Source organism: Schistocerca gregaria, chromosome X (assembly GCF_023897955.1).
Source record: "Schistocerca gregaria isolate iqSchGreg1 chromosome X, iqSchGreg1.2, whole genome shotgun sequence".
In the NCBI taxonomy this organism is placed as follows: domain Eukaryota; kingdom Metazoa; phylum Arthropoda; class Insecta; order Orthoptera; family Acrididae; genus Schistocerca; species Schistocerca gregaria.
The window spans coordinates 209,917,265-209,932,289 of NC_064931.1; the positions used below are offsets into that span (position 1 = coordinate 209,917,265).

At 38.9% G+C, this 15,025-nt stretch overlaps 1 protein-coding gene across 2 annotated transcripts in view; it reads left to right on the forward strand.

Annotated features, from left to right (window-relative positions):
- LOC126297780 (histone-lysine N-methyltransferase trithorax-like) overlaps window positions 1-15,025 on the forward strand; it is a 221,568-nt gene that overhangs the window by 134,086 nt on the left and 72,457 nt on the right. For both annotated transcript variants that reach the window (XM_049988962.1, XM_049988961.1), the window contains one exon: window positions 6,859-7,101. In XM_049988962.1, the coding sequence (XP_049844919.1) occupies window positions 6,859-7,101 (243 nt within the window). The remainder of the gene's footprint in view (window positions 1-6,858; window positions 7,102-15,025) is intronic.

Consider the following 15,025-nt stretch of genomic DNA (forward strand, 5'->3'; position numbering starts at 1 on the left):
CCACCCATGTTTGTATCTGAATACCCTCTCATGACCATAGCACCCTTTTGTGGCATTTGCGACCTCTGGTTCCTATGTGATTACTGATTCTTGCTGTGTGTTCAATGCGTCATGACAGTTTTTAAACATTGTATTGAATCACCCTGTATATTTCAAGTAAAGCGAATAATTGCATGCTAATGTACATGTTCCACAAATTACTTCAATTAACATGTTGGTTTTTGTGTATGGAAAAAAGTCTCATGTAATGAAAAATGCACTGATATTTTTTAAGAGGTCTTCACTCGCGTTATTCGCAAGTGCACTTGTGTGTGTGTGTGTGTGTGTGTGTGTGTGTGTGTGTGTGTGTGTGTGTGTTTGTTTTGGATGAGGACTCTTTGGATGAAGGCTCAGCATGTCATTTCTATTTGTCTGTCTGCTGCTCAATGACTCTCATTTAATCAAATATATATTTTGATTCTGTCCTGCATTGTATGTTTGTACCTGCAGTACCTTGCTACGTACCATTTCCTCCCGTTACTGTGTCCAGCCTACAGTTGCAATACTTTGTTCATTGTAAGATTAATACAGAAGTAAACATTGCACTGTGGATTTCTCGAAATTTGTTGTGACCTCATTGGTGTGTCTGTTTCGTTAAATGTACATGATGCCTTGTAGAGTACACTTGGGTACAGTTAGTGCAATCTTGTTGTGCTGCGAGCCACCAAACAGTGTGTCGTGAAGGGTATCCTGTAGTGTTAAGTCCTTTCCTGTTCCACCCACAGAGAGAGGAAAAAAATGACTTTGTCTATGCTTCCCTATGAGCCCTAATATCTCATATCTTATCTGTGAGGTCCTTATGTGAAATACAAGTTAGCAGCAGTAAGATCATTTAGCAGTCAGCTTCAAATGCTGGTTCTCTAAATTTTCTCGATAGCATTTCTCGAAAAGAACGTCTCCTCTAATTCAGGGTTCTCATTTGAGTTCTCAAAACATCTCTATAATATCTGTATGTTTATTGAACCTACCAGAACACTTAAGCAATACTCAAGAGTAGGTCGCACTAGCATTCAGATACTTAAATGCCAAGGCCACTATTAATGCTGTGTCTGAGGATTACGGGTTTGTTTTCCTACTTGTCCACAGTAACTTATATTTTCTACATTTATAGCCAGCTGTCATTCATCACACCATCTAGAGATTTTGTCCAAGTCATCCTCCTGCAGTCACTTAAATTCAATACATTCCCATTCACCATGGCATCATTAGCAAACAACCACAGGTTGCCCACCCGGTCCGCTAGTTCATTCGTGTAGACAGAAAATAATAGTGGTCCTATCATATTTCCCTGGGGCACTTCTTACAATACCCTTGTCTCTGATGAACACTGACCGTCTACGGCAATGTACTAGGATCCTATTACTTATGAAGTCTTTAAGAGCCACGTGCATATCTGAAAACCTATTCTGTGTGCACATACCTTAGTTAACATTGTGCAGTGGGGCTCTATGTCAAATACTTTAACGTGCAGCTGCGCTGAACTCCCCATAGCTGGAATCTGCAGCACACTAGCCTTAGGCTATAAGTTGCAGCATTAACGCACTGCTACAGCTTAACAATGAAACATCAAATTCTATTTATAGGTGATTTGTGAACAGATTAACTTCAAAATTCACTTAGTGCAATTTGAAGAACAATGAAATAATGCACAGTAAAACTCTGTAATATGCTGCACATGAGATCAAGTGGAAAGTGAAAATTACAAGAGAGTATGAGCAGCGGAAAAGCCTGTTGCAAACCTACAATATTGCAGCTGCATGAGATAGCTCTGATGTAAAAGTATATTGCTGATATATCAAAATTAGACTGTTTACCTGTGTTCCATTTTTCTTCCCAAGCACCTAATACACTCATCACAAAATCTCCAGTAAACTTGAATGTTGTGTCCGAAATCTGCTGTACTGGTAGCAAAGGATAATATTTCCAAGAAATCTGGAAATATTAACCACGATCTGTTCTTCACTGCTTTTTAATGGTTTTCCATGCATTTTTCCCTCTTACATAACACGAAGCAACTTCACTAATTTCCACAGCATGTACAAATGTTAAGACCACATGAGCTAGAGATGTAACGACTGTCCAATGAAATTTAAAACAAGAACTACACAAGTTAAACATTTAACATGGTGATTGACCTAAACAGTAAATAATGCAATACTTTAGCTCATGTCGTTGAATAATTCACATTAGAATAAGAACAAAATAACTAATATGTAAGTAGGGACATTTTCAGTGCTATCACAATATCTGGTGTGGGCAGACTGAGCCTGACCATCAATACAAAGCCACGGAGCGTGTCGAGTAGACATTTGTTTACATTAGATTCAAACATAAGATGAGCAAAGTATAGTGATCACAGCCGGTGTTGTTAAAGGGAGGAGTGGGAGTTTCGCATCAGGGAAGGGTGTTGCAAATCATTAAGCTGGTGCGGAACTTGTAGGTGTGCAGGCAGCAGAGAATGAAAGCAGAGGAGGAAGTGGCTTGGAGAGATACTGAGGAGGATGTTTTATGGAATAGTTTTATCAGGTTATCATTTTGTGAAGGAACAGGAAATTTTACAAGCATTAAATAACTGAATGCCACCACCTAGTATTTTCTGCAACCTATCTAAAGCATGTGACTGTGTGAATCACAATATTCTCCTAGATATACTGAAGTTTTATGGGATTGATACTTTAGCCAACCATTGGATAATGTCAGATTTAAGCCAAAGAATGCAGAAAGTTGTACTTAGTAATGCAGCCAGTGTGGTTTGAGGACATTATTCAGACTGGGGACAAAGCATATATGGAGTTCTCCAAGTCTCAGTCTTAGGTCCACTAATGGTCCTCATATATGTAAATATTCTTTTTGCAGATGACAGTAGTATTGTAATCAGTCCAAGCATACATACAGCAACAGAAGATATGTTAAACAATGTTCTTAAAAGTATCATTGACTGATTTTCTGGGAATTGTCTTGCCCTCCATTTTGAAAAGGTACTACATATTCAGTTCTGCATAAGCAGGGGAACCATGCTAGTAATAAGTGTAACATATGGCAAGGAAATAATAAATAGGGTGAAAACTTCAGAATTCTTAGGTGTCAATGTAGATGAGAATTTAAACTGGAAAAAGACACATTTTGGAATTCCTAAAATAACTTGGTTTGGGCACGTTTGAACTTAGAATCGTTGTAAATCTTGGGGTGAGACAGGTCAGTAAGTTCACATATTTTGTATATTTGGAATAATGAATTATACAAATGTGTGGTGTCTGTTCTTTCGGACATGTTCGCAGCTGTGATACATATTATGAAATTGTAAGTGGTGGGGGAGGGGGGGGGGGGGGCAGGCACAGAAAGGAGAGAACAGACACAGTGCATTTATATAATTTATTCTCCTCAATGGGCTATGAATCCAACACCTTCACTGCGAATTAAATATCACATTTGACCTCCTGTGGGAATCTCAAAGTAGTAAGCAAAGAGGACATAGACAGAGACTGTGGACAGGTGGTGCTGGATGGGAATGTGGGTTTTCTGAGTGACGTACCAAGATACCTCATGTAATTGCAATAAACAATGTGTCCGGGTGGCACAATGGTTAATGCAACTGCCTAATAAGCTGGAGATCTTGGGCACAGATTCCAGTCTGACACGCATTTTTGCTCGTCGCCACTGAATCCGTATAAAGTCCGAATGCAGCTGACATTCCTTCCCTCTCCTTCCTCTCCCATCCCCCCCCATCAGCTTCAGTTTTTATAAAATAGAATAATGTTTTGTGGTAACTCACCTTTATGAAACTAAAGTGTGCGTTGCTCAAAAATGTGGTGTGAGAATAATACAGGGTGCTCACCCATGATGATCTTGCAAATATTTTTTAAGGAATTGGACATACAGACTGCTGCTTTACTTGTATATTTATTCCCTCATGAAGTCTGTTGTAAATAATCTACCACAGTTGAAAAGAAAATTAAAAATTGAAAAATAAACCCAAAAAGTATCTCCTCAACAACTCCTCTTGTTCTGTAGAATTATTTCTGTTATTGTATGTGTACAAGTTGGTGGGTCGGAATAATCAACTCCAGTCTTCATATTTGATATTAGTACTAACAATAATTTACAAAAGACGTATAAATGTTCAATTTGCAGCAATACTTACAAATTAATTTGCAATGTGAATGTAATATGACTCATTCCACATCGTTATGATTTATCAAGCAAATGGTCCATGGAACATGAAACTAACTTGCACACGGTTTACTTACAGATGCACTCAACTTTCCCAGGAGCCTTTCAACAAATCTAAATATTATGTTTGCCTTCCCGTTTTTTGAAACATATTTCTTAGGCGTGTGCCATTCATATGACTTGTTGAAATGATTCAGAAATGAGGAGAAACGGATTTTTAATGTATCTACTACATCCCTTTAGTGGTATTACAAATGAGTATAATAAGAATGAACTCTTGACATTTAGTTGTACATATTATAACAGTCCTGGCGAAGTGTGGCTCAAGAACCATTCTCCTCCAGCGAGCAGCAGCTGCCCCCACCCTCGTCGCCCCAGCACTACTTGTGCGGTAACATCAGCAACCCAACACAGCCATGCCCACCAATTGCAGAGATGAACATCAGTCATTGGGGATCATGAGCCCTACTTACTCTCCATACAAAAGAGTCACAAGAGTTAAGCTATTAAAACATAAATTTTATACAATGTAAGTTTACACTGAAATTCAGTAATATCTGCAAACATATGAGAAGTAGTGCATTTCTTTCTGTGCAGCTGTAGGTTCAGAAAATTTCACCGATTTGCAAAATTTGTTAGAAATGTTAATTCTGATTTTAAAAAAATGAATCCTTACATTTATTTTAAAATTCTGTAGCATCAAATTTCACATTTAAAAACTTGAAAATTCTGTTCTAAGTGGGGTGGGGTGGGGGGAGGGGGGCATTTGCTCAACCAATGAATTTCGGAATGGAGTAGTACATTTCTATATTCTAAATCAACTTCTTCCAAAAATTGTGTAAATTTTCAAGAGATGGTGATTGTTTTCCTCCACCTATTACTTTTGCTTTACATTGCCTTTTTGTGGACAGCACTCTGAGGCTTTTCTCAATTTGTGCTTCTTGGTGAACAGTAAAATAAAAAGTTAAACAATTTGTTCTATTTCTTTTGACTAAGGAAGCAAAGTTCGCTGCACACTGTAGCTATTGTGCCGCTGGTACAAATTGCAGAGTATTTTCTAAAACTACCAGTTTTGTGAACACTCCTTTTAACTGCACTAAAAGTATCCAAACATGATATTCTGGAAGCAAAGTGAATACCTCTTCATCTTAAAAGGTTGTCCAATCTTAGGCAAATAAAAGTAGAAAACCAAGATATGTTTGATCAGCACTCTCTTCTGCATACCAAAAGTAATACTGAAAGTTTGCAGTTAAATTGTTTAATATATTTTTAATGTTATCATTCATATAAAGAATTTGATTTTTTAGTGATATGTGTCAAAGCATCATAGTGACAGAACATTTTTGCCATTTCTGTTGCACATTCTCTCACGAGTATGCCACCGCTGTAGCAATTGTGATTGTCTGAAAATTTGAAGCATACCATACAAGATACAGCTAAACTCTTTTCTTAAGGATTTACTGGTTCAGACAACTCCTGTATTTGTTTTTTTAACTTGTTCACTAAAGCTCATCGTTTATAATGTGAGTAATACCCATGTGTTGCTTCGCCATTGCTTTGAGTAAATAATCAGAGAGATGCTGCCTCCCTTGATCGCTTACAGACAAGCGAACTGTAGTCTGCAGAGAAGCTGTGATGGCACGATGCAAGTAGAGTTTGAGGGGAAAGCACTTGGTAGAGGGGAAAGTCTCGCAAGACATGCTTCGCCATAATTATATCATAACCTAGACAAGAGAGAAATTTTTCAACACATGTGAAAAATAAACACAGGTTTACACCCAAACAGGAGGAGCATTTGTTATAAATTCAAATTCTACGACACAAATTAAGAGCAATGTGTCTGAAAGTGACATTTCAGTGAGCTTTCTGGTTGTCTTATGATGGCCATTAAATATTAAGGATGTGGGTAGTTTCATGTAAACACTAAAAACTGGTGCAATTAGGGATGGTGTTGTTGCTGTGCCAGTAATAGTTGAAGGTAAGATATTTAGATGCTGCACTGAGTGGGGTAACACAGTGGTTATCACACTGTGGACTCTCAAAATTATCGTGTGGGCTGTGATTTAGGTTTTCCGGGAGTTCCCTAAATTACTCGGTTCTTTTGAAAGGGTATAGCTGGTTTCCTTTGCTATCCCACCTTGATCCAACCTTGTGCTCCTTCTCTTAATGACCTCGACACTAATGGGATGTTAAACACTTATCTTTCTTTCTTTCTTACTTACTTACTTACTTTAGTTACCACAATCAGACCAGAATCTAGATGTAGGTACAAAAGTACAAATTGTTATTCCCTAAACTCACACATTTATTGTGTTAATGATCAGCAGTATGGAAATATTTTTTGGCTTTGCCAACAGAATTTCAGCAGTAATAGTGTGTTGACTTAATAAATGTGCAACAAAGTTTATGTGTTATGTTTCAGAGTTTATTTAGTGTGCATCACACAGGATTCTTATGATATACTTTTTCTAGTTTAGCTTGCATTATTAGGTTAGCGGCATCTTCAGCTTCTCAAACAGTGTACTGTGATATTTCATCTGACTCTTACTGGCTTAATATTTTGAATTTTGATATTAGTTTTTAACTTACATATCTTATGTCGGAATGTATCATTTGCATATTTATTCATATTTCTTTCCTCTTAACCAGCTTATTCACTGTGCCTCATGTTGCGAGCCATACCACAGATTCTGCCTGGAAGACGGCCTTCGTGATCCAAACATAAAAGCGTTTGGTGGCACCTCACTGTCAAACTGGGTGTGTCAACGCTGCACGGTGTGTTCTGTGTGTGGTAATGGGCAAGGACAGCAGCTCAGCTGTCAACGTTGCCATCGCACTTACCATACAGATTGCCTGAGTGGTCGACGACTCCACAGTGCTGATAGGCCATGGGTAAGTACTATTGTATATACATACATACAAAACTTGCTGGTACAAATGAATATTAAACTTTAGGACCTTACACACTTCTGTTTAGCATTTGCCAGTAAATTTAGACTGTGCAAGTTAAAGGCGAGTTGGTAGTGGTGGTGGTGGAGGGAAAATGTGAGAAGGAACTATAAAGTGAAACTCAGAAACTTAAAAAAACATTTAATTTGTCTGAATAAAATAAACACTGGTTAGATAACTAGTAGGATGTGTATTTCAGGCAAGTTAAAACTTCAATTTGGAAGAAAATGAAACTTTTTGTTGTCTTGAGGTTGAAGCACTTCTGTCTATGTTTGCTTACAAACTAATTTGGTGTTGGAAGGGGTTCTCCATGAGGTAAACATTTTTTTTTCTTCTATTACCAAAGCAGCAGCATCCGTGGGCTCTTATTCTCTTTCTTGTTACCATGTGCTGTGGTTTTCTTGGTTTTTTATGTTTTGCATTATGGTTTTCCTTTCACAGTCTCTCATTTTTTTCTGGGTTTCCCTGTTGCCTTCATTGTGAAAAACTGCACTATTTAACTTTTACTGTCACTGTTTACAGACTGTGGACCCCCTCCAAAAACGAATTTGTATTGTCATTTTATGGTAAATATAGAAGGTTTTAGGTAAAAGCACACAACGAGCAAGTAATGGCATTGACAAGTGAATGTAGAGGTAATTTACAAGACATAGAAACTGTATCAAGGAAGAACTGAAGGGAGAAATGTACAAAAAATACTTGAGATAGTGATTACTTCTGAATATTGACAAATAGTTATTCCGTTGAAACACACATTATTTGAGGTACAAGATATGTTCACTGGCCAGGATTTTAAAATTGTTGGTTTACACATAAGATACTCTCTTTGATGTTAATAGTGATTTGCAGCCATTTGGAACTGGAACCATTCACACTATTTCTTTGTTGATAGGCAGAGACTAAGGAGTAGTTTGTACAACCATTATGAATTACAATTACCTTACTTTGAGCTCTTATTTTTGGAAGTGACAACAACTGAGGACCCAGCGCATTATGCAATACATTTAATGCACTATGGGTTCTACACGTGTTCCTGTACACACACATTTTCCCGCAACCCAATCCACTTGGGCTGTGCTTAGCCATAGTTAGTGGCAGGGCACTGCCAAATTGAGCATCAAAACAGACTATGAACGTGGGACTGTACACCTTAACACTTCCATCAGCAGTATAGGTATTCTCAGAAACTATAAGATTAGCTGGGCCAGCCCATTTACCTATTGTGCTACTATAGCATCATTGATGGGAGGGTTCTCGTAGTTATTGGGAACATCATTCTTAGCAGAAAAGGATGAAAGAGAACTACCTACCTACTAATTGTCTTAGCTTTGGCATCTTGTAGAGAGCTGTGCTTCCATTGCGACTGTGATAGCTGTTATTTTAAGGTATCTTGATTTTCATAACAGAATTTCACACTTTCAGAATTTTTATTATTTTTAGATGTGAGCTTTATATCTGTGACCATATCTTCTTTCTCATTGTCCCTAGATAATAAATGTCTGCACATACACTACAGTGATTCTTCTAAAAAAAATTCAAGGAAAGAGAAATCAATTGCTAGAAAGAGCTTTTTGCACATACCTTTGTGAGACAAAAGACCTGCTGTAGGCATGCTGAAACAAAGACTTACGCAGGTACCGACTGCCAACTACCGACTGATAGTCAGTTGTATATATCAAAACATGGACTACTTGAATGTTCTAGAAACTGTATTGTTAAAATTAATGATTATAGTGACATTCGGCTTGGGTATTATTAACAATTTTATGTTAACTTATGTTTCTTCTCTCTTGTAAAAATCAAAAGTATAAAATAATTGTAAAAGTTATTTTATAAAGTTGTAAAATAGAAATTTTGGGTTTACAAAATATGTGCCACATTTAAAGGGCAGTATTTAACTGCACGGCACAATTTAAAGATCTCCTTTTTATATCACATCACAGTGCGTAAGCGTGAAGCTTGGCTGAAAGTTGCCTATGGCCTTCCTCTGTAATGGTGCAAAATGTGGCGCTCTGTGACGTCACCTTCAGGCTCATTGACAGTTCTAACTGCATGGTGTTGACAAATGTGGGGGGAAAAAGGCCAGAACTCAGAAGTTCATGTAAGGTGTAAGTTGGGTTAATGATCCTCTTGCCCACATTTCACACTTTCTTTTGACGCTTCTGCAATGAAGATTAGAAGTGCGATTCCTAGTGTTTAAAACATGACATTTTCATATGAGTGGCCGAGGAAAGCATTTCACACACACCACTGCTCAGAATTGACCTGAAAAGGCTTCAGGGGATGGTATAAAAGGTGTCAAAGAAACCATCTCTTCCTCTGGGGCATTGATTCCCACATGTTTTACAGTCAAAAACGACAGTTCGCAGTGTGATGAGCAACAGGACAATGTCCATGACAACGTTTTGTACTGCTGACACCTCCTGGATGGTTCAACACTTCTTTGCTTTGGAGTGTCATGAGACGGCAATCAATTTTTGCTGTTGAGTACAGGGCAGAACCGCTAGAGACCATTCATTCCTGTTTGACAAAATGTGAATGTCATCCAAAGCAGCAAAGGATGTTTATACTTTTTCAGTCCTCATGTATCACACCTTTCTATGTCATGATCATGGGAGGGGGGGGGGGGGGAGGGGGACACGGACATTGTTACATGTTTGAATAAAATGGCAGGTTGTCCCTCTACACTCCACACCTTCAGTTTGGCGACAGCCTCGGTGCCTGTGGTATAGGCAACCCTTTTGACACAATTATATCTCAAATGTGGCCAGCAAATGCCAGTGCAGTGGTGTAGTGCAACTCACCTATTTGGTTTTGATGGACAAGGAAATCATTTTCATCGCAAAGAAAGATACACATTCCTATTTCAATAATTTATTTATTGGTTACAATGAATATTCAGAAACAGGTGATACCAACTCTGGTAGTAATAACAGCTTGGCATCGGCGACAACCACTGTGGGTCACAGAATTGATGCAGTCATGGGGGATGTTGGTCCAGATGTTTTGTAAGGCATTGGTCAATTTCCCACTTTTTCCTAGTTGGAGATGCATGTGCCTTAGCCTTCATTTCATGTATTCCCACACACTTTCAATTGGATTTAAGTCGGGGCGGATGGCCACTCCAACCCGAATGACGTATGGCTCCTCTGTCTCGTCCCGCTAGCGCTCTACACTCAGTGCTGGAGGTGGTTCAGCAAAAAGGGCATTTTCTCGTCACGTTTGGTGCCTCCGCAAACTGTGATAGGCCTGCCATGAATTGCAGTGTGTTGGGAAATGACATTCGACTGATTTCTTGCTTCCTCATCATGATTGCCAAACATCGGTCCTGCAGTCATGACCTTCTGTGGAGAAATGTGACTCACCCATGAATAGCATCTAATGCCTCAACGCTCCATACGCCACTGAATGTGTTGTTTGGCAAACTCCAACCTGACCAGGACATCACATTGTAAGGCCTGTCTCCTGATAACATTGCCGCACTCTGGACACCACATGCCGAGGGACGCCAAACATGTCCGCAATATAACACTGTAACCTACCATCTCCAGACAGTGCAACAGCTTGGATAAGTCCAACTGAAGAAAGTTGTCTCCATAACACATTTCTGTAAAACACAATAAACATTTGTGTACTTTGTGTTGAAGTGAGCCAGAGTGTAAGGAACACTTTTAACATTTTTTTATTCCCAGATTACATTTTTTTATTCCCAGATTTCATACAATGCACTGAAAAGAATCATTTTTGTCCATCAAAGCAAAATAGCTTGGTTGCACACTTCTCTGCACTATCATTTGCTGGCTGCATACGAATTGTTATGTTTGTGGAAAGTGTTACCTATACTGCTAGTGCTTTGGTATCACTAAATGGCCTCTCACCACACAGGTACATGTTAAATGTGGTCAGTGGTACACATGTAGCACGAAGGCTGTTGCCGAACTGGGGGATTATAGGGGGACCGTTTGCCATTTTATTCAACCATATAACAATGTCAGAGCCCCCGTCCCCCAAGTCTGTGATCATGCTACATGCCACAGGAACGTGAGGGCTGAAAAACAATAAACATCCTTTGCTGCTCCAGATCACATTCAAATTTTGTCGAATTATTTTGAATGGTCCGTAATGGTTCTTTCTACCCAGTACACCAGGGCCGGCAAGAAATTCTGCACACATGGGGAGCTGCTGCACATGTGTGACTTCCTGGCCACAGTGTGTACACTTACCATATGTGTAAACAAGGAAACAGAACTATACCCGCTAATTCAGTATGTGTGTCTAAACACGGATGTCACTGGTTCACTTTCCCCACTAGCTGGGATACACTGTACCTAGGGCTCTCTCATGCTCCTTTCGCAGTGTGCAAAGCTGTTGTGGGAAGGTACTGTGTTATTCCATCACCCTGTCAACAAACGACATGGTTAAAATAAAAAGTGCAGAAATATGCTGGATTTGTTTTATGCCCATGTTAGGTACCTAAATACCCTTCATTTCACCGATATCACATGTTCGGCTCAGTAATTAAAGAATAATTTTTAAGCATGTAAGTATGAACAACTGGTTCAATACCAAATTTTTCAGATGACAATGTTCGCCTCTGTAATATGGAACAGGATGAGACACAATTAGTAAATAAAAGTTTTAAATTGGACAAAAGAAAGAAGTCCAAAACGTATATATCATTGGTGATGAGAAACTATAAAGTTAATACAATGAAATTTTCACTCTACAGCGGAGTGTGCCCTGATATGAAACTTCCTGGCAGATTAAAACTGTGTGCCGCACTGAGACTCGAACTTGGGACCTTTGGCTTTGGCGGGCAAGTGGTCTACCAACTGAGCTACTCGAGCACGACTCACGCCCCGTCCTCACAGCTTTAATTCTGCCTGTACCTTGTCTCCTACCTTCCAAACTTCACAGAAGCTCTTCTGCGTACCTTGCAGAACTAGCACTCCTGAAAGAAAGGATATTGCGGAGACATGGCTTAGCCACAGCCTGGGGGATGTTTCTAGAATGAAACTTCCTGGCAGATTAAAACTGTGTGCCGGACCGAGACTCAAACTCGGGACCTTCGCCTTTTGCGGGCAAGTGCTCTACCAATTGAGCTACCCAAGCACGAATGATGCCCTGTCCTCACAGCTTTACTTCTGCCAGTACCTTGTCTCTGCTGTAGAGTGAAAATTTCATTCTAGAAACATCACCCTGGCTGTGGCTAAGCCACGTCTCCGCAATATCCTTTTTTTTCCCATTAGTTCTAATTCTGCAACGTTCGCAGAAGAGCTTCTGTAAATTTTGGAAGGTAGGAGACGAGGTACTGGCAGAAGTAAAGCTGTGAGGACGGGGCGTGAGTCGTGCTTTTGTAGCTCAGTTGGTAGAGCACTTGCCTGCGAAAGGCAAAGGTTCCGAGTTCAAGTCTCGGTCCGGCACACAGTTCTAATCTGCCAGGAAGTTTTAAAAAAGTTAATATCAGGCACAAAAGCACAATACAATGATAAATTCAAGGAGTTACGAAGATTTCTGTCAGTAATACTCGACCGAAACGTTGATTTATTCATTACAGAGAAAAGTCTTTCACACATGCATAGGTTGAAACCAGACATGGACATAACTCTCATGGCTTCATGAGACGGGCATGGGAATTCTTGCTGTGGAAAGTTTTCATATAATTCTTTTGTACTTTGTGTTGCAAAGAACTTGTCCTTCAGCCGTGTATTACACTGCAGGTCGATCAGTTCCATCTGTAGATGATTCGGAGCACCTTCAACTCATGCTGTAAATGGCTGTGCAAAGCAACAAATGGTAGGAGACACACTTGTAACGTCCACAAATTGTGCTTAAAATTGCTTCTTAATTTTTATAATTATTGACACACATTCTTGAAATGCAGCACTTTCATATACCAAACCAAGGGTAGGGAAACTTTAAGTGTTTTCAGACAATAGTTGGATCTCCCAAAGAACAAGCTGCCTATCAAAAGTATTTACTTGTTCCAAAATGTCAGAAATTAAAATTATTTTCACTTGCAAACTGACACCCAGGCTGTTCATGCGAGATGTAATGTCCGTGAGAAGTGTGAGATCTGATATCCAGCAAGGATCTTCCAATTTTGCTTCACTCTTTCCTGTCTCGTGTAAGAAATGTACTAGACCAAACATAAATAAAAAAAATCTTCCCAGCATTTCACTTCGGCTGACCCAGTGTCCTTTGTTGTAGTAAAGTATGTCACTGTACTCCTCTTCTAATTCCTCCAAGAACTGCCGAAACTGGCAATGTATAAGCCCACATGTTTTCAGATAGTTTATAGTGTGTGTAATAATTCGCGTGATGTTTTCTAACATTACTGATTTTGCACAAAACGGCTCTCTATGTAGAATGCACTGAATTCCATACAACATCTCGTTTGTGTGCATTCTATCTTTTTGCGTATCAAGTCTATGAGCCCTCTCTGATGGCATCACATTGCTGGTGCTCCATCCGTGATCACTGATATTAAGAGATTCCAATCCGTACCGACACCATTGATCGTTTGGTTGACAGCTGCTAGGAAATCCACATCTGTCGTAGGCACTTTGAAAGGCAGTAACAAGGGGACCTCCTGGTCTTGGAAATTCAGTTCAGGATGAGACTTCACAGGTTGGTAGTGCACCTCAGGGGTGTCCACTCATAGAGGTCTTAAAGCGTGCTTTCAAGAAAAAAAAATTTAAAAAAGAAAGGGGTGGGGGGAGTGGATCGAAAGTTTTAGGCGTAACTCATACGCACCTCATATATGGTAAGAAGTTGCATTCTAGCATATGGATAAAATATCCATGCTAGAAAGGCATACGGACAATCTGGGTGTGATCCTACCTACCTGCTGATACAATTCAGTTTATTTTTTAATTGTTTTAAAAATTATAACAACTTTTAAATGAAGTTAATGACCGAAAGTGTTATCAATTAAATCATAAACAATTTTATTTATCTTATGAAATGACTGTCTCAGCTACTTAAAATGTGAATTACACTTATCAATATTTTCTTTTTGAAAAGTTAAATAATTTCAAATGCATTTTTAATGGAGGTAAATTAATTACTACTGTCACAAAATGTTTTACAGTGGCATGGTCATATGTCAATTTTGTATTTTATTTCCAAGCATCAGAATGATAATTGGCAGAAAAACAGTGAAAACAAAAAATATTTTCGCATTTTGCACAATTTATGAAGGACGATTGTTTACAGGAACAAAGGTTTTTTTAAAGGTTTGTTGAAAAACATACTTTGTTGACATTCATCAGAACTGCTGTTTCATAAGAAACCCTGGAAGCATACCAGTCATATCGGATCATTTCCCTTAAAATTGGCAGTGTCCGCTGAAGATGGATGGACTATTGATGGTATTTTTATACAGTCTTCACGAGAGTTTGTCAGTTTATGTCTCTACTATTATCGATACAATAAGGGCAATTTTGTATATGCTTCATCAATTTTTTTTATTGTCTATAAAAATAGACATCAATGGTTGAATAAGTGGAGTACCTATCGGAGGAGTCACTTTAATTGTACATGTTGATTATTTCTCATCATCCTGAAGGATTTCATCGTATAATCGTCCACCCCAAGAGTCAATAATTAACAGAAACTGTTCTTGACCCACATAAAGACTTCAAACACTGGTTGAGAAAGTCAGTATACCTCTCTGTTGTTAGCTTCCCAGATTTTCCTGTTTTCTAACTCGGGGGCCAAAGTTACCAGTTGCCTTTTGTGAACACACACACACACACACACACACACACACACACACACACACACTTTAGGTAGGATTAGGTAGGATATTTTCAGACATATTGAGAGCATATAGAGCAGAGTATGTACGCATCACTTTATTCAT